General features: G+C 37.1%; 1 protein-coding gene across 1 annotated transcript in view; it reads right to left on the reverse strand.

The window, feature by feature from the left end:
- Positions 1-1,073: 1,073 nt before the first annotated feature.
- Positions 1,074-24,378, reverse strand: part of SORCS1 (sortilin related VPS10 domain containing receptor 1) — a 726,370-nt gene continuing 703,065 nt past the window's right edge. Inside the window, 6 exon segments of the mRNA XM_074295531.1 lie at positions 1,074-4,574; positions 6,569-6,646; positions 6,649-6,682; positions 6,685-6,730; positions 6,867-6,972; positions 21,121-21,220. Of these exon segments, the coding sequence (XP_074151632.1) occupies positions 4,510-4,574; positions 6,569-6,646; positions 6,649-6,682; positions 6,685-6,730; positions 6,867-6,972; positions 21,121-21,220 (429 nt within the window). The 3' untranslated portion in view covers positions 1,074-4,509.

Below are 24,378 nucleotides of genomic sequence, written 5' to 3' on the forward strand. Positions count from 1 at the left end.
GACCACTAGTATATGTTACAATGTATTGACAAGTAGGTGCTTAATGTTTACTGAATTATATAAACCTCTGGAAGACCTGCTAAATTGAGTTGCTTTTTGTTAAAGAGAGGATCCAAAGCCAAAAAGTCGGACTTGACTTATTTCTCCCAATTTGAATCTAGCATTTGCAGATGAATTTCTTGACTCATCATGTTATCCCAGGGAAATTTTTCAATAATATATTGGAAGGGATTCTGAATTCATTACCTGAGAGAAAACTTTGACTTCCCTCTCTCCCTCCAGATAATAATTCTTCATATTTAGAGCCACAAATGATCCTGTGGCAAGTGAGAGAATAGACTTTCCTAGGGTACAGCTTCTTAGAACATCATTGGATAGCTGGGAAAAATGGAAATGAAGAAGCATCTACCTGACTGCTGCTACTAGGATAGGCATAGGAGAAACTGTCCCTAGAATAATGCTGCTGGCATTCTTTAAATTATTCACTGGGAGGGAAAGCTCTATCATCCTACTTTTAAGTAGAACTTTGTCAACACTCCTGGAAAAGTTAGATTTTTGGTTTTTTGTTTGTTTTTTGTTTGTTTTCTTTCCCTCCTACTCTATTAATTATATCTGTTAATAACAACAACAAAATTGTTATTTCTTTTAGCATAGCATATATTCTTCATTAAAATGGAATAATTTAGGAAAGCAAATTTAGGATACACACAATTGAAGATACTGGTTCAATTTTAGCATGCAGAATGTGATTTGACTTTATAAGAAAAATGGAGAACTTGTGTTATTCAAAGGGTTTCCCCCCTATGGATAGCTCCTGAGACCCCCCACATCTAAAGGGAATAGGAACAAGGATTTAAAATAAAAGAACAGAAACACAGAGGCAGCAATGTTAGAGACATTATCTGTTTAATAAATATGATTGTAAAAGCAATAAACAATAGCAATTATACATTACACTACATCTTATTTAACCAAAAAAATACATCAAAAAAGTCATTTTAAAATTAGAAGTAGTTCCAATACGATAAGAAAACTTTCATTTTTTAATTGGCTTCCTATAAAAATAAGTTGGCTAATGAGGGATTTCAATGCTCAGTTGGAATTCTGGAAAACACAGAACAGCTGTCAAGCGTCCCATTGCTCTGGAAGTTGCTGTTTGGAACTCCTGAAAAAAGCAAAGCCAACCTCTGCATTTGGGAGGGGTGAGTCTAATTAGCAACAAGGCAAGGAAGCTGCTGGCCCTTTGTTTAGAGTGAGGTTCACACATTTTTCCTCCAGAGCTTAAGGAAAGGCTTGAAATTAGATTTGACTCTATATTTGATTTGCATCTTGCCTGTTTCTTATACTGGCCCCTCCAGTGTTTTGATCAATCACTGCTTAAACCCACCATGATCCTGCTCAAGTTCCCTCTCTGTTACTGGCAAATAGGGGTAGGCACTTGATTCCCTCTCAATCCTTATTCATCCTAGAGGCCTCTTCTGGAAGGTATAACTGGGCCCATAGGGGAGATTAACTAATTCTTCCCATAACACTTAGACCTAGTGCCTGGATCTCAAGAGTAATCTTCAAGAGAATGGGAGGTTCTAGGGGTTTTGGTATTATAGGGGTGTTGGGAGGAGTGGGGTGTTGGTGACAAGTGGATCTTGTCAGGGCAGAATATCAGAGCAAAATGGGATAACAGAGCTCATTGAGTCCAATTTCATCATTTTAAAAATGGGAAAAATGAACCCCAAATAGAACTCCAAGATTATATAACTGGTTAGTGGCAAAGCCAGGACTAGGTCCAGATCTTAACTCCTACAATCTGAAGCTCTTTCCATCTCTCTCCTGCTGCCTCATTCTCAGATAACATGAGCTGTTGGTTTCTCAGTTCTCAAAAAATGGTCATTAGTGACCAGTCTCCATGAGGACTGATACTTAATGCCCACCCCTGATTCTAATACTAGGTCAAAAAGATAATTCTTTTCCTCCACTTAATTACATTGGAACTATACATCTAAGGCTTTCTTATGTTGTTACACTAAAATTACTCTGCTGCTTTCTAATGACTCCATCTTCCAGATTCAAATAGAAACCTTTAATGAAATAGGTCAACAAATATGTCTTTTGCAGGACAGGAGCACCAAAGTTGTAACTACCAAAGGCATCCAACTTCTAAGTTTAAACCTAAATTCCCAAGTGGGAAATACACTGTTGGCAAAGATTTGGAAAGCTCTCAAACAACTCTTCTTCTAGAGCTGAGGCAAAAGGAGACATGAACAGTCCCCATTGGGGCTGGCCCAATAATGGGCATTGAACTCACTCTAACATAGCTATTTAACCAGAAATCATCACATTCTGTTTCAAGGCCCCAGGTGAGTGGTGAGACTAAGCTCTAGAGAGGAAAGATAGGACTGTTCTCTCCTAATTTTGAGGTTGGATTCTGGACTCTCCCCAACTCCCAAGTCTTTGGGCTTTTCTCCTCTACTTCATCTATTTAACATTCCATTTATTCCTTCTTCTGTGGTTTTTCTGGTCCATACTTGGGAAGATTTTGGAATAATTTGAGTGCCATCATGCTTCTTTATTGACTTGCTTTGCTATGTTCTGCCTACTTTAATCTTTTATTTTTCCCCCTTATTTGAAAACAGAATATTCATGGGTATGTGTGTGGATGTGTTTGTGTCACTATCAGGACCATCAAAATAGCCAAAAATATCCTCTTTGCTATCTAACAAATCTTGGTTTATTTCTCTTAGAACTGTGTAATTTCTAAAATGGTTTTTCTTTAAGTATGGCGCTGACAACCCTTTTAGAGTTTAAGTCAGCTTAAAATCACATGCACATTGCCACTTTACAATGAGAAGTTGGATAATGTTGTTTTTTTTTTTTTTTTTTCTTCAGAGTAACTGTTAACATAAAGTAATATGTGTGTGTGGGCAAAGGGGATGTATGTAAACCAGAGGTAAACCAAACATATAGTAAGAGAAATAAAACATTTCTAAATGAATTGACACTATGGATGGGCATTCATTTGATTGAATGGGTTCCAGTTAGGTATAAACAACTCTTCTGAATTCCTTCTCCAAAGTATATAACCCAATCTCAAGCTGACTTGAATAGCACCTTCTCACATATAAAGTTGTTATTTTTTTTGGGGGGGGGGGAAGGGATCTAATGACAATTGGAAAAGTTGCTTGAGGTTGGGGGTTCTAAGACTGAAGATGCAATGTATAGAATTAGATCCCTATTTATAGGAGCCAGGTTATTTATAGACTCTTCAATGAGGGGTTTAAGAGCCCATTGAATCCAGACCTATCAATTTACAGAGGAAACTAGGACCCACAGAAAGGAAATATTTGTTCAAGGTCACAGTAAGTGGCAAAGACAAGGGCCAATTCAAGATCTTTTGACTCTCTACTCAATGGTCTTCCCATTGATCAGGCTACCTCTCAATCCACTGGCAACTTCAACACAGAAAAATATTTGTAAGAAGATTTAATGAAAATGGGAATTCAATGAGATGTGATTTCTAAATGGAATGCCCATCAGATAACAAGAAAGGCTATGATCCAGTTTATATTCAAAAATAAGAGGAGGAGGGAAAAGCTAACAGCAAGGTTGGGAAAAAAAAAAAAATAGAAAGGTGAGACAGCCAGATGCCTTGGTCCACTAGGGAGTAAGTGGGCTAAATAAAGATGGTGGTGGGAACACAGGAAAAGTGGATTGTTCAGGCATTGAAAATAATTGATGAAAAGTCAAATTAGTGATGAAATGAGATCTTGTATCCTACCCCTGCAGTGAGGGGTTACAAGAAGGAAGTGAGTCCCTTCTATATAGATGTTGGAACAATAAAAAAATAGATGGATGGGAAATAAATGACCATTTTTTAATTTATCTCCCTACCTCACTCTTCCCAGCCTGATGCTCCCCATTCTCTGCACTGATTGCCCCTTTATCCCCCTGGAGTCACAGAGCAAGAAGAGCCACTGCTGTCCAATGAAGGGGCAGAAGGGAAATCAAACAGGAAAACAGAAATAAGGGAAATTAACCAGAGAAAGAGCCCAGGGTTTCAAAACACCTGTGTGGCATCTCTTTTGTGTCTTATGAAATTGCCTCGGGCGGCTAGTCCAACCCAGTAGGCTTTAGTGCTAAAATTGTTGTTAAATCTAGAGCCAAGAATACTTCCCAAAAAATACATGCAGATTTCCTTGGCCTCTTATTTGTTATGAATCTCCTACAAACACGACGGATCAGAGAAGAAAAAAGAGTGAGAGAGAGAGAGACAGAGAAGAAGAAAGGGAAGAGGGGAGCGTTTTTCCATTAAAATAGAGCACCTGTACACCGCCCCTCCAAACGTGTTCTCAGGATCATGTCCACATGCACAGGTTTAAAGCTAAAAACCCTTGTTGTCTGTGTCTGAAGAATTAAAAAGTCCCGATGCAGTGAGTGTTTTTAATGTGTTTTTGTTTGTTTGTTTTTGTTTGTTTTGTTTTGTTTTTTGTTTGTTTTTTTACTGGCGTCCTCCATTCAAACATTTACATAGGTAGGGATTTCTTTTGTGCTTTGATTCTCAGCAACTATGGAAATACTTCCTGGCAAAATAGGAAACAGAACAACAAAGGGGAAAAAAAATAGAGTTAGTGGACAGGCAACGATGATGCACTCGACAAGAGTGAAATTCTTTCCCGAGCAGCAGGTCTCCGCCTTTGGGGTTTTTTTCTTTAAATTGTAAAGTGTGCCCCGGAAGGTCCCCGCTTTGGCGTAGAAGGTGGAGTGGTATGTCTTGCTCTTTTCAATCGGAGAGATGATTCACCAGGTTGAGCAGAAGGGGAGGGAGGGGAGGGTAAAGCTACTCTCCTAAGAGAAAATGTGTAACACTTACTCATTTAATGACATTTCAAATGAAAAGGTGTCAAAGACTTTGCAATCTGCAGAGAGATGTTCCTGGAGAAGGAGGGATGGCTGCTCTAATAAGGTAAATAGTAACTAGACTTCCCACCCCCTGGAAATAGGATTGAGAATCAAATGACCCAAGAAAAATTCACTTAGAAGCTTTAAAAGTGACTAGACTGGGTGAATACTGCTCTGGACTTGAGGACAGAAAAGCTTTTTTCGTTTTAACCAAAGCAATTACACATTTATCACCCTGTCTCCACAAATAGAGGAAAATGCATTGAGAAAATTGGACACCAGATGTGACTGCAGTTGTTATTATTACCTACAATACTGGCAGAGTTATTACGTTGAAATTTTCCCTTAATACATTTACAGACCTCTCCCATATCCATTTAAAGACAGGGTTATGTTTTCATTTAGCTATTCATTTTTTCCAGTAGCATATTGAAAGTCATATGTAAGGGGCTTCCAGGCGACTTGGTATTATCAAGTTAGTGTGAAGCGTGGATAGCGATGTATAAAATGCATCAGGCAAAGTCTGCAGCACAGGGCTGAGATGAAACCATTTATAACTCCAACTCCCGATGCTAACAGAATGGAGGAACCACAGGGAAAGAGTTACCATCCAAAATGTGGCTCCGTTTATTGTTTAACTTCCTAGGGGACAAAGGGGGCCTCCATACAAAGAGCATTTAACAATTTGGGCATGAGCAGCACATCTCTCTCCAGTTCTCTGATTCCCAAGTATAATTTAGGTGAAATCAGCAACTCTGCAGGTAAAGGGGGAGCCCCCTTTAAATACATTTGAAGTGTATCTTACATTCTATTTGCAGGGCAAGAAGCAAACAAAGCAGGCACTTGGAATACCCTCTGCAACCACATCTCCCTCCACCAACCAATAGTTTTTCTTTAAGTGAAATTTACTACTTGAAGATAACAGTATAGAATACTTGATTGCTCCTTTCCCATAACAAATCTGCAGGATGCTTTGAATCCTTCCTCCCCTTCTCTCCTCCCCCCAACCTTTTCTAGGTTACTGCTAGATTTTTTATGTAATATCTACTTGGGGGAAAACCAACCTGAAAACCCTCTCCACCCATTCCCACATCCCTCCCAACACCTTTAGGAGCAGTGGTTCCCCTTGATTGCCACTGTTCAGGGAATATTCTCTTTCTCTCTCTCTCTCTCTCTCTCTCTCTCTCTCTCTCTCTCTCTCTCTCTCTCTCTCTCTCTCTCTCTCTCTCCCCCCGTTATGATTCCCCCTTGATTTGGTGCACCTAGATACTAGTCCATACTTACCTCTCCTTGAAACATACCACCCCAACCCTTCCACCATACCACCCATTACCCTTAAGATTTTTTTTTTCCCTCAGAGCAGATATTTTTCTATCATTCACATAAATGTCAGAAATCACATGTGTTAGTGAGGATCCCAGGGTAATTTTATGAAACAGGAGACAACTAAGGAGAAAACTATTGGACAGAGACAGGAAGGTCTCACGTTATTTTACTTTCTGCCAAAGTAAAAAAAAAAGTGAGGAAAAGTAAATTGATAGCTTAGCTTAGTTCCTACTAAGGATGTTAATTCACAAAGCAGAAGACAGAGGTCTTAAGCTGGGAAAAGGGGTAGAAGAGATTTAGCCAATTACTATTCAGACTGACCAGCTATTGGCTATTGGAAATTATTTACCTATGGGCTGTGGGTCCAACTTCTCATCTACAAATTGGCCAGGGCTCCTCAGCTCAGCCTGAGTGATATTGGGCCTGTTTCATTGTGACTGACTGGGCTGATCAGCTCTTGCTCTCTTTCTCATTCTGCATCTGGGCATAAACATTAAGGCCCGGGATCTTCCTAAAACATTAACAAAAAACTGTCAATCGCTATGCAAGCAGGATACATGTCACTGCTACATCACGCTTTTTAACCTAGGACTAGGAGGATGGAATTGGTAGCTGGGGATGAAGAGGGCAGAGTGAGAGTCACGCACCTTTTAAACTTGTAAATAACAAACACAGCCAGTCCAACAAATACCACAGAGAGTAGCATCAGCATTGCTGATCCACTATGACTTGGGGTGAGGTCTACAAGAGGGGCTAAAAGAGAAAAAGAAACAGAAACAATAATGAGGTGAAAAGTGTTAGGTAGAAACTTCCATGAAGATTCCAATATCAAACAAGCACTATAAGCTAATTGATCATTAGAAGTATAATGTTGCCTCTACCAACCTCATTTTGTAATTAAAACAAACAAACAAAAAAAAAAAACACTTAGTTTTCTTTAATATTCAAAATGGAACTCTACCCTACTGTTTAAATGCAGTCTTCCTCCAAATGATCATTTTGATACAAATAATATATACAGCCTTAATTTCTCTCCTGAACTTCAACCTCCCATTTCTAAGTTCCATCTAGACATCTCTCTGATCCATCAAAACCTCAAAGTCAAACTATAACTAAAGCAAATCTCATTATCTTTTCCCATAAGCCCAACTTCCACTAGTTTTTTCCACTTCTGTTAAGGACACAATTATCCTCCCAGTCTCCCAAATTCAGAGCTTCAAAGTCATCCATGGCTTTTCCTTCTCCATCAATCTTATGTCCAAGCACTTGCTATTGAGTCAGTTCCTAATACATATTTCATATTCATCAAGTTTTCCCTTACTCACATGGCAAGACTTTATTTTAAGCCCTCATTATGTTTCGATTGGATTATTGCCAACAGACTCAAATTGATTTCCCAGCTATCAGCCTCTCTTCTTTTAATTCTTCTCCCTATTTTCATTGGATTAATCTTAAATCTACATAAATCTGAGCAGATTGCCCGGTTCTCAAACAATGGATTCTTGATGCCTCTAGGATAAAATACCAGCTCCTTAGCTGTGATTTGAAAGTCCTTCCAAATGTCACTTCTACCTACCTTTCCAAATTCATTCATATTACATATTCCCCACTAATTGATCCTTAAACTTGATATTCCACCTTCCATCTTCATGCCTTTGTATTTTTTTTTTTTTCCAATGCTTGAGATTCACTCCTTTACCTCTGATGGGGGTTGAGGTCCCTTTAAGATTCCTTTCTAATTGCCCAACCTATGACTGACCTAGATTCATAAATCCTGATCAAAGGCACCCTTTGAATATCCTGGCCCAGCCCCACTATCTGCTCAGCTTCCCCCAGCCCTCACCTGATCTGAGCTAATTGAAAAGCCCACCAAGAACTTGGAACTGCCCACAATCTTTTGGGTATAAAAGAGGTGAGCCAGAACTCCCTCTTCCCCGGAGCCCTCCCAGCCAACACATGGTATTCTTTCCAGCCATGTAAGGGTTCCTGCCCGCCCATTAGCCACCTCTGGCCCTGGAGTCTTTCTAACTGAGCTTTACTTCCAATTTCTACAATAAACCTTTTATTTATCAATCTAGGCTTTCGGGCCTGTAAATTCATTTTACAGGGGACACTGCACCTCATGGGATTATATATGCGCCAAGAAATGGGGTTCCCCCTTTCCTTTCCCTCATTAATTGGTGGCCCTCATGGGGACCCCAAAAATTGTCACCCTGAAAACTAACCTTAACCTTTTCAGGTCTCTCAGAACCAATTTTAGTCCTTAGTAGTTTCGAGCAGCTTCCGGGAAGAATATCTGTGTTTCTACCCTCGCCTCACTCTATCTCTAAAACATAGAGCACCCAGACCAGGTTTGGGGTGCGAGCCAAAAGTTTCCTGTGGAGACTAGTTGCATTTCAGGCAAAAAGTTCTCTTTTCATCTCACTCAGTCTCTAGAGGCTGCTTCTAGAGCCTAGGCATTTCAAATCCCTTTATCTCCCCAGAAAAGCTTGCCCTCAGGCTGCAACTCCAAGACACAGGAGAGAATGTCTTTTCTTCACCCCTGCTCCCACCTCGTGGCCATCCCTCTGGGGTCCCAGGCCGGCAGTCTCCTTGATGTCTTCTGGGGGAGAAATCTGTGTTTGAGCCCCTCTCGCACTCCACCGGAGTGGCCAGGCTGTAGCCACGAGGAGATGGTCAATGGATCGGGGCGAACTTGGAGATGTATCTCTACCCAACTGCGTGAGCCTTCACCTTTGCCTCCAGAGAAGCACTGGGTAAGATAATATCTCTCCCTTCCCCCATCCTCTCTCTTTTCCAACCTCTCCCATGAGGCTTAACCTGCCATTTAAATGCTCCCATCCTGTCCCCTTCTTGGGGTACAGTGGGGAGATTTGGGGACTCTTCAAGATCTCTAGAAAAGTCTCCTATACACTTTTAAAAGGTGCTCTGCCGCAACTCTAAACGTCCCTCTCATAGCTTCTATCTGGCTCTTAAAGGAGCCAAGGCTTCCAGTCCTCTCAGAGAACTAGCTTGTCCCATACCTTTTAAAATGGGACTCAGTTTTAGTCATCCTGCATTAGACCATGCTCTCCAGGCTGGATATTGGATTTTAAAACCGCCCATTTTCTTTCTAAGCCTCAGGGCATACTTACCTGCTCTCTAAAGCATAGACAGAGAATTTAAACTTTGAGCAGTTTTTGAACAGTTTTTCTCTGTCTCAGGAGCTCCTAGCTAAATTCTCTATTTCTCTCAATTGACATCTTATGCCCCATATGCCAATAATTAAAGGCTTCTTTTCTGAAGTGCAGATTTGGCCACGCTATCATTTCAGAAAGGAATCTTAAAGGGGCCTCAACCCCCATCACCTCCACATAGTAGAACATGAATTCCTCGAGGAAAGGGAATTCTTCATTTTTATCACTTTATCCTAGTACCTCACTCAGTGTTTTGCAAACAGTACGCATGAGGTAAATGTCTGCTGTTTGGAATGAGCATTTCTATAATCATTCAAAGTTTTTCTCAAATTCTTTTTTTTTTTTCTTCAAATTATCAAGTATAAATTTAATTGTGTACATATTTTTCCTCCCTCAACCAACCAATTAACTAAAATAATTTGAATTAAATTTAAAAAAAAAAGCAAAAACTGTTACATTTTTTTTTTTTTTTTCCTTTCATGCCTGGAACTTAGCTTAGGGCCTTGGACATAGACATCCAATAAATGTTTACCAAATTATACAATCCAATTCATTATAGTCAAACCACAATGGCAAATCTATTCTAAAATGACTTATGCCCAATCACCTATTTATAATATAGTTCCTATGGCAATAACAGTTCCCTGTATCATTATTTCCTTTTATGTTATGTTTTCAGAGAAATAATTAGAACAATTCGTCTCAAAATCAACAACAATGTATTAAGAATCTACTATTCTATATGCCAGCATTGGAGTTGCAATGATAAAAATAAAAGTCCTCAAAAAACTTGAATTTTTCGGGGGGGGGGGACATTGGGTTGGGCAACAATGTGTATACTGGGTAGGTAAAGAAAAAATATGGGTATGAACTACATATATTCCTCTTTGTCAAAACAAAAAAATCATAGAATTTTATAGTTAGAAGAAACCTCAGAAGCCTTATATTTCAACTAATACCTGAAAAATAATTCTTACATGCCACTGGCTATATAATCATTCAGTTTTCATTTGAAGATTTCCACACATACATGACTGTATGTGTTTTAATATTCATCATTTTTACAAGAAGGAATCAAAACTACCAATATAAAAATTAAAAACATTTGTTTGTGCATCTCTCCTCCTGGACACACACACACACACATACACACACATACAAACATTCATACACATATATATTTATATATGCATACACATATACATATTCAAAAAAAGTCAACATAATGAATATTTGTTTAAGGCTAACTCCAAACCTATCCTTCCTTCTCTCCATAAACATTAGTACTTTCTTACTTAAATAAGCCCTTGGAATTCTTTAATCCCCTCCCCCATTCCCTATCACCATCTTCTCAAGATTAGGGCTCCAGATCATAATTAATTGAAGTCATTGCCAAAATGTATTTTCAAAGATGTACCCCTCCCCCAGATACTGTGTAGGTTTTGGATTACTACTTAATATTGTTTTCTCCAAAGAATTTTTCCTGTTTTTCTCTGCAACTTTTCAATCATCTTCCTCCCTAATTTGGTATATTTTTAATTATTCTACTTGGGTAAAAGCTCCTAACCTTGGAATATGGTATTTTTCAAATATTATATACCTCAACCAGAAAGAAAAATAAAAGTCAAACATACCCTCCCAAACTATAGGGCAGTGACCTTTATTTTCTACCCCATTTATGCAAAGTCTATTACTCAGAAGTGTGAATGACCTTTAAGCCTTATTTTCTGTAGCTCATCTCTGAAGCAAAAGAGGGGGATGCTCTGCTCCAGTTACCCGGGTGCAAAGTTAACAGTGTAGGTGACCACTGAACCATGAAGTAACTGACAATCCGTGGCAATTGGCTTTTCCAGGTTAGAACCCAGCTAGTTTGCAATATCTCCTCCAAGACAAACTTCCATTAAATGGCTCATAGTGGGAATAATGAGAAACAAAAGTCATGTATTTTTTGTAAGCGAACAGCCTTTATATATTTTAGTCTGTTCAGCTTTCCAAGGGTTTTGAAATCAAAGCACTTTTTATTGCTTTGGGAATTTGAGGAGTACTTGGCTGTGAAGTAAAGAAGGGAAGTGTGTATATGTGAGAGGTCAGGCCAATAGCCTTGTGACTAGGGAAGCTTCAGGATATTGGGATGCCTAAAGCAAAAATGATCTCATATTGATGTAAAACCAGGTACTTTTTAACCTAAGCAAAGGAAATGCCAATACCTGAGGGGTTGAGAGATGCTTCAGGCAGATCTGAGAGTAAGAATAAGCAAAGTAGACAAACCTCAAATACATGCCTTGGAATCCAATGAGCTTTTAAATACAACTCTTCATAAATGCATTCATTTCTCATTCCAGGTAGCTTTGCTCAGGTATACAAGAATTTATTTTGTGACAATTCAAGTTCCAAATTATTCCAGTGAAAGCTCAAAGCCTCCAGTGGATGGTGAAACACTGGGGAGCAGAATTTACAAATTTTGCCTAGGGCAAATAAATACCTAATCTTAGTTCTGAATTGCAGGCTCTTCATCAGAGGCAACTGAGAAGATTTTGTTGTGAGAAAGAGGAAATAATCAATCTGCACTCACTCACTGATTCTCAATTGAATGTCTGAACAAAGTCCCAGGGACTAGGGATCAAATGAAATAATATTTATACACCAATACCTGAAAAACTAATCCTTTCATTCCATTGGCTACATGTTCATCCAGTTTTCATTTGGAAAATTCCATATGTACACGTGAGTCTGTATATAGTAGTATCTGGTACAAAGTAAGCACTAAATAAATGTTTGTTCCCATCCCTTTCCTACACCTGTCTTATTTTGATCCTAAGTGAATTGTCCAAGGTCACCCACAGAAATCCAGTGGCACACACAGAGAATGGTGAACCAGTTTTCTATAATGTTATTTCAACACTATGTGCTTACAACCCTGTCAATACTATCAGGGACAACAAAGAACACTGTCCTTGCTTTAAAAAAAAAAATTTGCCATTTGAAATGTGGCAAATGCAAGCAGACTCCCAGAGACAGAATCAGCGTACATCTTCAAGATAGAATGGACACTTGTCTCTCTCATTTTCTCTCCTTACATCAATATACTCCCCTGGGATTAAACCTGCAATTCAATTCCCAATCATTCATAGCAGAATCCTATGAACATCTGCACTAGACATTCTGATTCTAAGCTTCCTAACTGGAAAGCAATTGGTGGAACCTCATAGCAAAATCAAAGCCAGTATCTTGCATGTTAAATTCCCATTATCTTTCAAGGCCTTCTGAATGAATGGTGGATGGCAGACAGCATTAGCTCTGCTTAAGGCTTGTGTACCACTGCCCTCTATGTTCATTGGCTTTTGGATACAGACCTGGGTCCTTCAAAGAAACAATCTTATTATTGCTCCAGCCAGAATCAGCTGCATAGTTCAGTTTTCCTAAAACTTAGGTATGTTTGTGTGTGTTTTGCTGAGGAATGGAAACTCTTATGATAAATGGGCTGCAGCTTGTTCCTTGGAATTAGCATAAATTAGTCCCTCTCCAGTTGCAACTAAACAAGGTAGAGGCTGGAGAAAAAGTGCTGAGTGCTTGGCTTGCCATTATTCATGGATAAAGAGAAGCATGACTATGAGATAAGTAGCAATGTTCCTCCTACTTCCTTGTTTATGAGCATTGACAGAGGGCAGGCTTATATGAAAATACACACACACACACACAATTTTACCATTCAGTTGAATTCTATTATAATTGATATGATTATTTAAATGTCCAAGTAGGGTAATTGTGGGAACTACTTCTGGATGTGCCTTCCTTCACTGTGCTAAATGAAATCCATTTCCTCATTCCCACTTCCCTCCAAGGTCTGGTCAACTACAATACAAACTGAAAACATTCTCCAAATATTTACTATAAACATGGCACAATATCAGGCAAAGAGCAGAAAAAAGAAGGTGACAAATTCATGAAAATAAAAATTAAAGAGAAGGGCAGTATGATTATTTCATAATTATAGAAAATTTCTTAGAGTGAAAACTTTCTCAATCAAAGTTTACTTGTAAGCATATCAGTGTGTGTAATATTCCAAATATAGGAAATTGGTGCACAAATGCAGACAGAAAACTTGTCTGTGATATATAGTTTCAGCAAGCACTCTAAGAGCACTGGGAAATTAATGAACCAATTATGGCCATATAGTTAGCATGTGATGTAGTCAGGACTTGAAACCAGCTCTTCCTGATTTCTACTACTTTGATTATCTCTAGCATTTCAATTTTTGAAAATTCAGAAAGATAAACTACTCCCCAAAAAAGTTTTTAATGCCAAAACAGGTTGATAGTTGATAACTCTTAAGCCATATGTAAGTGAAACAGATCCCAGATATACTATTTTGTCTTCTTCCAAAGATTCCTGATAGGCAGTAATTCTATCTTGAAATTAAAAATCTCTTTCTTAATGTAGAATTGAGGATCCAAATGGTCAGCAATCCAGGCATCCCTATGGCTTTGTCTTTATTCCTACTGTCTCTAATCCTCCCCAAAACACTTGCCTTATAAAGCAGTAGAAAGAATACTGAGAAGGGTTCAATCACTCTGATATCATGAAAATTTCATTTTGTTGTTGCTCAGTCATTTTTCAGTCATCTCTGATTCTGTGACTCCCCCCTGCAAAGTCAACCATTTCCTTCTTCAGCTCATTTTACAAAGAAGGCAGAGTTAAGGGACTTGCCCAGGGTGACACAGCTAGTAAGTGTCTGAAGCCAGATTTAAAGTTAGAAAATTAGTCTTTTTGATTAGAGACCCAGCATTTTATCTATTTGTAGATAGTAAATCTGTACCACCTATCTACTCAACTTAAGTTTCATGAGTAGCATTTATATAGTGTTTACAATTTGCAAAGTAGTTTTCTTATGCTAACTTGTGAAAACAGTATATAATATATAATTTAAAAATATACAGCATGGCAGGGTAACATAATGGACTGGGCATCTTGCCTCTAATTCTATTAACTATGTGACCTGTGTGAAAATATCTCTAAGACTCATCAATTTTAATCAAACTTCGGACCAGTTGCTATGTCAGTTGGTAGAAGAACAAGCCATATTGAAGGTTTCTTATGATAAACTTGTAAGTACTTTCCATATATGGCACTATACTATTAGCGCAATATAGAAGATATAATTTGTTTAACCTTCATAAAATTCACACTCAATTACATTTGTTACTAAGATGCAAGTTTAATCATTTTTAACTGGTTCACAGATATCTGCTTCTTAGCTTGCCTTGCCAATTCATCTAAATCATGGATATATATATAGTCCTGACTCAGTGGCACATTCATTTTGTCCCCACTAACTCCCACAGTCACTTTCTTATTGAGACAATTAAGTTAACTCCCAGGACATGGGAGAGTTAGGATTTAATGGTAGGTGCTAATTTCTTCCCATACCTTGTATCATAATTCTCATAAAATTCATGTTTGTTCTCCAATTAAAGCCATAAGTTCTAAATCATATTTGCTATTGGGAAAAAAAAAAAAAAAAAAAAAAGTTTTTTGCCATGTCAGATATACTTCAACCTGATGAATCTGGCATTGGAAGAATTCTCAAATTCCATGTTGGAAACAAAGAGACCAGTCTGGGATTGTATACAGAGTTCTAGCTCCAGAAATAATTGAATTCAAATCATGGCCCTAAAACCTACTAGCTCTAAGATGATTAGCAAATCACTCAGCCTCTCTCAGACTATTTTCTCTGCAAAAAGGGAAATAACTGGTAGCATGTGCCTCACAAGGTTATAGTGAACCTCAAAAGAGATCATGTTTATAATGTACTTTGCAAAGCTGAAAATGTATCAGTCTCAGCTATTTTCCTTCTATTCTTAGCGCCAAACCTCAGAATATATAGTTATGTTCTTTAAGATAGAGAAGCAGAAACAGAAAGCTCCCTTCTTCCAAATTTATTACTCTGTGTGTGTATATATATATACACACACACACACATATATATATGCATATACACACACATACACATACACACACACACACACATATATATACCTATGCATATGTATATACACATGCATCTAGAATGTCATCATCAACACAGTTAGTAATTATATAGAGCATTAAGCTTTGCAAAGCATTTTGCAAATATAATCCCAATTAATCCTCACAACACTGAGAGGTCTGTATCCCAAAGAAATCTTAAAGGAGGGAAAATGACCTACATGTGCACAAATTTTTGTAGTAGCAAAGAATTGGAAAATAAGTAGTTGTCTGTTATTTAGGGAATAGCTGACTAAGCTGTGCTATATGAAGATAATGGAATATTATTATTCTATAAAAAAATGATGCACAAGACCTGGAAAGATTTTCATGAACTGATGCTGAGCAAAAAAAAAAAGCAGAACCAGGAATATATTATACACAATAACAGCAAGAATATGCAATGATTAATTATGAATCACTTGGTTTTTCTTGATGGTTCAGTGATTCAAAGCAATCTCAATAGACTTCGGACAGAAAATGCCATCTTCATCCAGAAAAAGAACTAAGGAGACTGAATGTAAATGTAAACATGTTATGTTCACTTCTTTTTTTTTTTTTTTTTTTTTTTTTTTTTAATCTGTGCCATGGTTTTTCTCTTTTACTCTGATTTTTCTCTCTCAACATGATTCATAAAATAATGTTTATTAAAAATAAGTAAACTTATTAGGAAAACAACAACACAGAGATTGGTGCTATGGTTATCTCCATTTTACAGATGAAGAAACTGAGGGAAACAGCAGTTCAATGACTTGTCCCATGTCACAAATTTAACAAGTATTTGATGCTAGATTTGAACTCAGGTCTTCCTGACTTCAAGTCTGATGTTCTATCCATTGGTCAAACATACCTGCCTTATTATCTGGGACAGGGACAATTAAGAGGAGTTTCCTTGGGGACAAGGAGATGACTTACCAAGGATAAATACCAGAGGGAAGATTTGAGCCTAGTTTTTTTCTGATTCCTAGTCCATGGCTTTATTTACATGCCGCTTCTAGCATTGGTATAAGATATTCTATATTTGAAAACAGGTATTTGCTAGTGATTTGTATGAACAGTTCTCTTTTAAAATATTACCTTTAGAGATATCCTCAATTCCTCTTGCTAGAAATTTCACTTTCCCTTCTCTCTCCTCTAATTAGTTAAAAGTGAAGGAGAAAACCAGTAGAACTACCTCCTTATGTTAAATCAATGGAGAGGAGAGGGAAGAGGAGACCCCTTCAATAAAATATAATTGTGACCCTTGTCACTAGCTGGCTGAGGTATAGTTGGGCTGGTTAGTCAGCGATGGTAGAATAATCAATTAAAATGGTCATTGACTGGGCTGATATTGGATTGACAGCTCAGTCAGCCAGGGCACCAGGTTCCAAAGTTTTTTTCTTTTTCTTTTTCTTTTTTTCCCTGGGGGAAAGAGTAGAGGGAGATTATATCAATACTCCCACATCCAATCCTGTCAAAGCTTTGTCTTGGCTTGTCCTGCTCTTTTCTTCTAAAGCCCCAGGAATGGCTCTGTTCTTGTAATTTCACTTCTACATGAATGATACTCCCAAATCTCCTTTAGAACTCTCCTCTTATCTGAGTTCCAGTCTTTTTTATCCATCTGCCAAATGTCTAAAGTGGGTTTTTCCACTTGAAGGTATTATTGTCACTTCAAACTCAACATACTTCAAAGTATTATCTTGTCCCCTCAACTGGCTCCTCTTCTGATTTCTTAGCTCTACTAAGTGGCAAGCACCATTTCCCCCCAAGGATTCAGACTCAATAATTTAGAATCATTTTTGAATCTTTCCTCAACTTCATTACTAGTAAACCCACAATTTTTGTTAGATTTTTTTTTTTAATATAATCTTTTATGTCCTTGACCCTTTCTAAAAATTGTCATTAGGCTATGCCAGTGACAGTAAAGTGTCATAGTAGAGTTAGGGCTTAGAATCAGGAAGCCTTTTCTTCATGAGTTCAAATCTAGCATCAGGTACTTACTAGCTGTGTGACCCTAAACAATTCATTTATCCCTCCTTTTTCTTCTTTTTTACTATCTTTTCTTCATTATTTATTCTATGAGAAGTGTAAAGGGCTGAAACTCTGAGTTGATGCACTGGGGTCAGACAACCGAGCACTTAAGGCTAATTACTTATTGGACAATACTCTATTAGAATATGGTTGAAAAATGGCCCTTCCTACTATTCTGTTCTGGCTCAATTGTTTGGTGTATACAGAGAATTGTAGGAGGGACTAGGGGGTGGAGTAAGACAAGCCAGAGTCACCTTTGGCAGTAGAGGAGAAGGAAGGTCCGGGAGATCCTGTGTCCATTGCTTACACTTCTACCCCTCAAGACCAAGAATAAAGATAAGGACTTTTGCTTATCCTGACTCTGACTGATTCTGGGGCATCCAGGGTGCTAACTTGGTCTTCATAGAGAAGAATGTGGGGACAGATTTAAGGGACAACACAGGAACATGATTGAGATTAGGAAAACCCAAATTTTAAGATTCAAATAGTGTTCAGTGTTTCAAAATGTAGCATTGCTTGGACAGGAATTTTAGTGATTTCCCCAATTTGGACATGAGATAGAAGACAGCCCTAAATCCAATATTTAATGGCATTCCAAAATTTAAAAATACTTACCTTGTGAGCCCATAAAAAGCATCAAACTTCAAAAAAGGAACAAGATTTGAAACTGAAGGGAAGAGTAGTAAATTCTTAGAAGGAGACAGTCAATCCCTTTTCCCTTAGAGAGAATTATGTACTGTCTCTCTCTCCAGTCACATACTCTGGGTCTAACATTTTTAAAAGAAGGCTGTTGAACATCTGTTGTGTAATTAATGGAATGCAACAGCATGCCGTAATATTCCCTGGGAAGTTATTAGCAACACTGCTTATGAGAAATGAAATGCTACAAACAACGAACCCCTTCTTTTTTTTTTTTTTTTTTTGTGGTGGTGGTGCTGGTGGTATGAGTAGGGAAGAAGACTAGGGAGATATAGAATTGGATGCAACTTCTCTCTATTTTAACTTGGCTTCTCCTTCCCTCCCTGACCCGTGACTACTTCTTCTTAGCTCTAGCAGTATCTGTGCTCTAATATGCATTTGCTATAAGTACATGTGCAAATACTTTGAGATCTGCTCTTCTATTTCTTTCTCCAACTAGCAAATAAAAGTTTCATATATAATAGTTATAATTTCTAAACTTGTTTTTCTTTTTTTTTTAACTTAATGCTGTATTTTTTCAATTACATATACAGATAATTTTCAATATCCATCATTGTAAGCCTCCTGGTGCTTTTCAAATTTATCTAGCCTTTGATGAATAAAGACAGCTTTTTTTTTTTTTTTTTTTTTTCCAGACTAGACTATTGCATTGTTAGGGTTAATCATCCTCATCACAACTTTTAATACTTGAAAATCCCCACTGAAATAAACCTCCAAGATCCATAAAGAATACAGTTCAAATCCTGTTACAACAAATAGGATTATAGCGAACCTCAGATAAGTGACATTCGATTTGATACAATTCTGATTCATCAATAAAATTTAGGCAAGCTCTAGGAGTTTGTTTCAAAAGTCAGTTGAAATATTCAATGAGGAAACTGATGCAATGGATAAGGATTATTTGGCTCAAGCTGAAGGTAGCGTGAGATGAAGAGAAAGAAAAAGAAAAATTCTCCAATGCATCAATCAACACTCATTCATTTATTACTTAATAGATCCATCAAATTAACTTTAGATTCTAAGATTCAGAGACACTACCCAGAGAATTTCAGGTAAGCTGTCCCTTCATGCCCATAAAGAATTGATATAAAAGAGCTTGCATAAGGCTAATTTGTTCCATAATACTCTGAAATGCAGATAGGACCTTCCTTGTTTCTCTAGCTTTGTACCAACTGGTTTCTTACTTTAGTTTCTGGTTTATCTACTCACCTATCCAATTCAGGATGTTAAATCTCTTACCACTAGTGTTTCTCCTGATTATTCTTAGTCCTTTAATCTTGTCTACAGGGACTTTTAGCACTTCCTGTTAATTCTAATGTAGATTTAAACTTACTCTGCCATTAACCCCTCAACCCTGGGTGTAGCCAGAACTCCTTTCAATTCTCTTCCCATTATGCCATACTTTCTCCTTTCCCTGAAACACATTCAGAACGATAGTGTATAATCTCCTTGAAATTTCCTGAAACTTATGAACTCTTGGTAAGAAAGGAACTTTGGAAATATTGCTCTGCTATAAGCCCATTAAAAGGGAATTATGACTACTTTACATGAAAAGTAAAGCAAACATGGGTATCTAATTTTTGGAGTAATACCCGTTTCTCAACTGGCCAAATGTTCTTTACAACCAAAGTAGAGTTTTCAAAGACACTATTTTACCTGAATTGGAAGTCTTTATTAGGCCCAGCCAAATTTTAACCATTATATGCATAATGATAACATAAACTTCTGCTTAAATAAATATCTACTATTGAGAACAGAAAGTATCCAAGATCACAAAGATTCCTTTTAAGGATCCCTTTTGGAGCCACTCCTTAACTAAGATCACATTCACACAGAGGGTCTTAAGAGGATGACCTGACTGCTTATTCTAGGAGTAAGTAATGAATTGAATTTTTTGGACTCTCATGAATTTCCTATTAATTATCAACCAGTAGCCTAAATTAGATTTTATCAAAAGGATACATGAAATAGTATAGTAATAACAGTTGAAATAAAACATTCTCCTGAGGCATGCTCTTACACAAATACTCACAGAATTCAAGAGGGAAAGGGACTTAAACTTATGTAAGATCCATATAGAGATGACCAAAAAGAGAACTCATAACTCCTAATTACTGGAAGCCCATTCACGAATCACTAAGCATTCTCCTTAGGAACAGAGAATCACACTACTTGAAATTGCTTACTCCTTAGAAAATAAACTATCTTTCTATATCTATCTATATCCATTTTGATCTTCTTAATGCATTATCTGCCCTTATCTTGTCTCTCTGGTAAGATGCTCAACTGAGATGGGGAGAAAGACAGAGACAGAGGTAGACAGAAAACAGGAAAAGAGAGGGAGAGGAGAGAAAAGAGAGAAAGAGAAAGAGAGGGAAGAAGGGAGGGATGGGGACAGAATCAGAGAAACAAAGAGAGATAAGAAGGTTCTCTCTTTTTGAGGGAGGGAGGATGAAAAGGCAGAGGAAGAAAAGAGAAATAGAAAGAGAGACAGAGAGAGACTTTCATTTTCACAAGAGTGCAACTTTCAAACTCTGATTCTTCCACCTCTTGACTTCTTTACTCTTTTCATTGTTAGATTGAATTATCTGCCTACCAAAAAAAAAGTTTTTTGTTTTTTTTGTTTTATATGTAGCTCAAGAAATATGACCTTATTTTTTCATCCAAATATATAAGATGTTTTGTCTGCTTTTCATCCATGACCAAATTATTCTTTTGAATAATTAAGGGCTTACACACAAATCCTTAATGTGAGGAGATTAAAAGAAATCTTCATATCTATCTACTTGGTTTAGATTTGACTTGATTAGTCAATGAAATTGGAGCAGAATCCTACCCTTACACTCAGATATGGAACATCCATAGATAAAACCCAGATTTCTTAACTCTAAAGTATTTTTATCCTCCTACATCCTTTGTTTTTTTGATGTGGAAATGTAAACAGAAGCTAAAACACATATAACAACCAGAATATGAGGACAAAGAGACTGACCTGCTGTTAAATGGGCAGCATGAACAAGAACACGTATTCCAGGTTTTAGCTCAAAGTGGATGGAGTTTTGGTTCAGTTTGTGAATCATCAGTTCTGATATCTGGGGGGAAAGCATTAAAGTTAATATTGAAACAGTCATACTGTCATAGAAATGAATGTATTGGATTAATGTCTTAGAATTTTTAATGGTATTAAAGATAAAAAAAATAGTTTGAAAACATTTTATACTATTTATGCTGTATACACACACATATATGCACAACATAACTAGTACAACCTATATAATACAAATATATATATATATATATGCATGTACATATAATTTCATATTTAGGTAAAGACTACAATTTACAGTATTTCCCAAATTCAAAGAAGAAATAAATGTTAGCTAATTAATACATTTGGTCAAAGTTCAACTTTGAAGAGAAGTCATTATTAATATTTATGTGACCTTAGACCTTGGATATGTTGTCATATGTAAATAATGATTTATGAAGGCATAGGCAATTGACATATATTTATGAAGTCTAAAAATATTTTATTTTATTGACAAGTACCAGTGATGTAAAATACCTAGCCTAAAAATTATTGTAGCTGACAATAGATAGTGTAAACACAGGACTACAAACATTAGATCTGCTTATACAGATCTAATTAGTCAATTTGCTAATACTCACCCTCCTTCATTACTATTAGCCATGCTCCTCTTTTGTCCCAACACATATAGCTAATTCATTCAATTTAATATTCACAGTCACAAAATATGCACTAGCAAGGCTGAGGTGATATAGCAAGTTTAATACATAACTGTTTGTGTCACATTTTCAAAGGCAAAATTAAAACATGTGCTCTGGGTTTTAAGGACAAAACATAATTTAATTTGGTTCAGATATGTTTTTGCTTCTCAGGGACTTCTCGAAAGCTGTCAGGGAAAACACTTTGCCATCAATTTCAGGCTGTCTTTTCCATGTTGTTCATTTCAGTCAAGTCAGTTTAATTTGTAAATGCTAATTAAATCTGATTAGATGCTTTTTGGCCATCATTCACCTTGGGATGATGTTGAATTCTTAATATTTTTTAGTTGCTTTTGGATCCATAGATCCCTTGAAATGATGCCCTAAAACCAATAAGATTCAACTAAAACATTGCTAGAAGAGATGATTATCATAGGACACAGTGCCCTATTAACATTTATACAAATACTTGTGCCAGACATTATGTTGAAAAATATTATCTCATTTGATCTTCATAGCAGTGCTGGGAGGTAGGTGCTGCTATCCCTATTTTATAGTTGAAGAAACTAAGGCAAACAGAGAGTTAAATGACTTGTTCAGTTCAGATATTAAGTCTGCATTTGAACTCAACTCTTCTGCCTGCAGGCTCAGAGTGCTATCCAACTACTGTTTAGTTGGTAAATAAGACAGTAGTGGAAATTACTGATTTTTCCTCATTTCTTATGACTAGAAGAGTATGCACCACTTTGAGGCCGATTGTCTTGGTGACAACAGAAAAAGGCAGAACACATACAGGAAAAGGGTGGAAAGAAAATTCAGACCTGGAAAAAAGCAGTTGTGACTCATACAGCCGGCATTTTTAATACTGTTCCTGTTACTTATTTTTAATTTCATTCAGAAAATTCACTATAATCTATAGATGAGTAGACAATTTTTGTGTAGTTGGAGAAGAGATTAAGGTCATGTGAAAATGGGGACAAAATCAAACAAGCACATTATGGATTGTGATGGAAATAAATACTATTCTATGTAACAGCCTGGAGAGATGCTAAAAAAAAAAAAAAAAAAAAAGATTAAAAAAAAAAATAAAACAAGTAGGTCCTGTCCACAGGTGTTCAGATAGAATGAAAATGTACCTAAGACTGAAAAGGGACAAGTCAGATCTGGGCGGACCAGGTACTCCAGATAGCACAGGATTTGTGGCACCATCTAGTGGTTTACCCAAATATAGCACCTTGATTAGCTCTTCAGCCACCTTTCCTTTGTGCCAATCTAGTGCTCTGGTTGTCTGTCCTTCCTTCTTGAAGAGGACCAATGACATCATGAAAGTGATGTCTTGACTTGCAAATGAATTATATTTTAGTTGTGTCAGAGCTATGCAAAGCTTCGTTTTCTCCTCCAGAGTTCTCTGGGTCCAATAGCAAGGCATAGATCAGGATGACTAGAGACAGTCCTGGATGTAAGGAGACCTTGCTTTTTTAAGCTAAGGTCTTTCCCAGGTCTCAGTTTGTCTGAGGCAACACTCATCCATTAAGGCTGGGAAAGAAATGAGACAAAAAGTGGATTCTTTTACCTATTCAAAAATAAAACAAAAACAAAAACAAATGAATAAACTAAAAAAACCCAAATGAATCAATCCTGGAGAGGAAAACCCTCAAGATTCTAGCCAAAATAAAAACAATTACTATTTGCCAGCAGTCTGAACCAATAAAACCCAAAGAGTAATTTAGGTTGGGGCCCATCATTGGCCAATCAATGAGAGCCTGAGTGTTTTGGGTTTAAAGAACAGTCAAGTAATTTCTTTTGAATTCCAAAGCTTGGTTTTCCAGAATCCTATTTTAAGAAATTGATATTCTCTGTAAGGTCTTTCCCAGTCTCAGCCATGGCTGCTATAAGTAGGAACCCTTACTTCTTTTCAATTATATGTTATCTTAACGCTGCCCCAATTAACATGCAAAAGCTCTAGGATAACAAAGACCTGGTCTTATTATTGCACAGCTATTTCAGTTTTGTCTGACTCTTTGTAACCCCCCTCCCTTTTGGTGGAAAGGGGGAGTTTTTAGAAAAGTTACTAGAATGGTTTGTAATTTCCTTCTCCATCTCATTTTACAGATGAGGGAATTGAGGCAAAAATGGTTAAATGACTTTCTTAGGATCATATAGCTAATCAATATTTGAATCCATATTGGAACTCTAAGTCTTCTGGACTTTGGGCACTGTCATCCAGCTATTCCTATTAGAATAGATACGTTTACACAATTTTAAATTTGAAGAAATCAAAGTGAAGAAAAATAAAAAAAAACAAACCAACAAAAAAATCTTGTCTAATTTTCCCCAGTTAATTAAGAGGGGAGTCAGAGCTAGAACCTGGGTCTCTTTATTGTGTGTTAGAAGCCAGGAATCCCCATTTGTTGCTGCCTTTAGGAAGCATCATTAGGTATGAGGACCACATCTCAGCTCTTCCTCACAAAGGGGCCAGAGTAGGATCTCTACTCTCCATTACATAACAACTTGTAGCTAACAT

The sequence above is a fragment of the Sminthopsis crassicaudata genome, chromosome 2 (genome assembly GCF_048593235.1).
Source record: "Sminthopsis crassicaudata isolate SCR6 chromosome 2, ASM4859323v1, whole genome shotgun sequence".
NCBI classification, from domain to species: domain Eukaryota; kingdom Metazoa; phylum Chordata; class Mammalia; order Dasyuromorphia; family Dasyuridae; genus Sminthopsis; species Sminthopsis crassicaudata.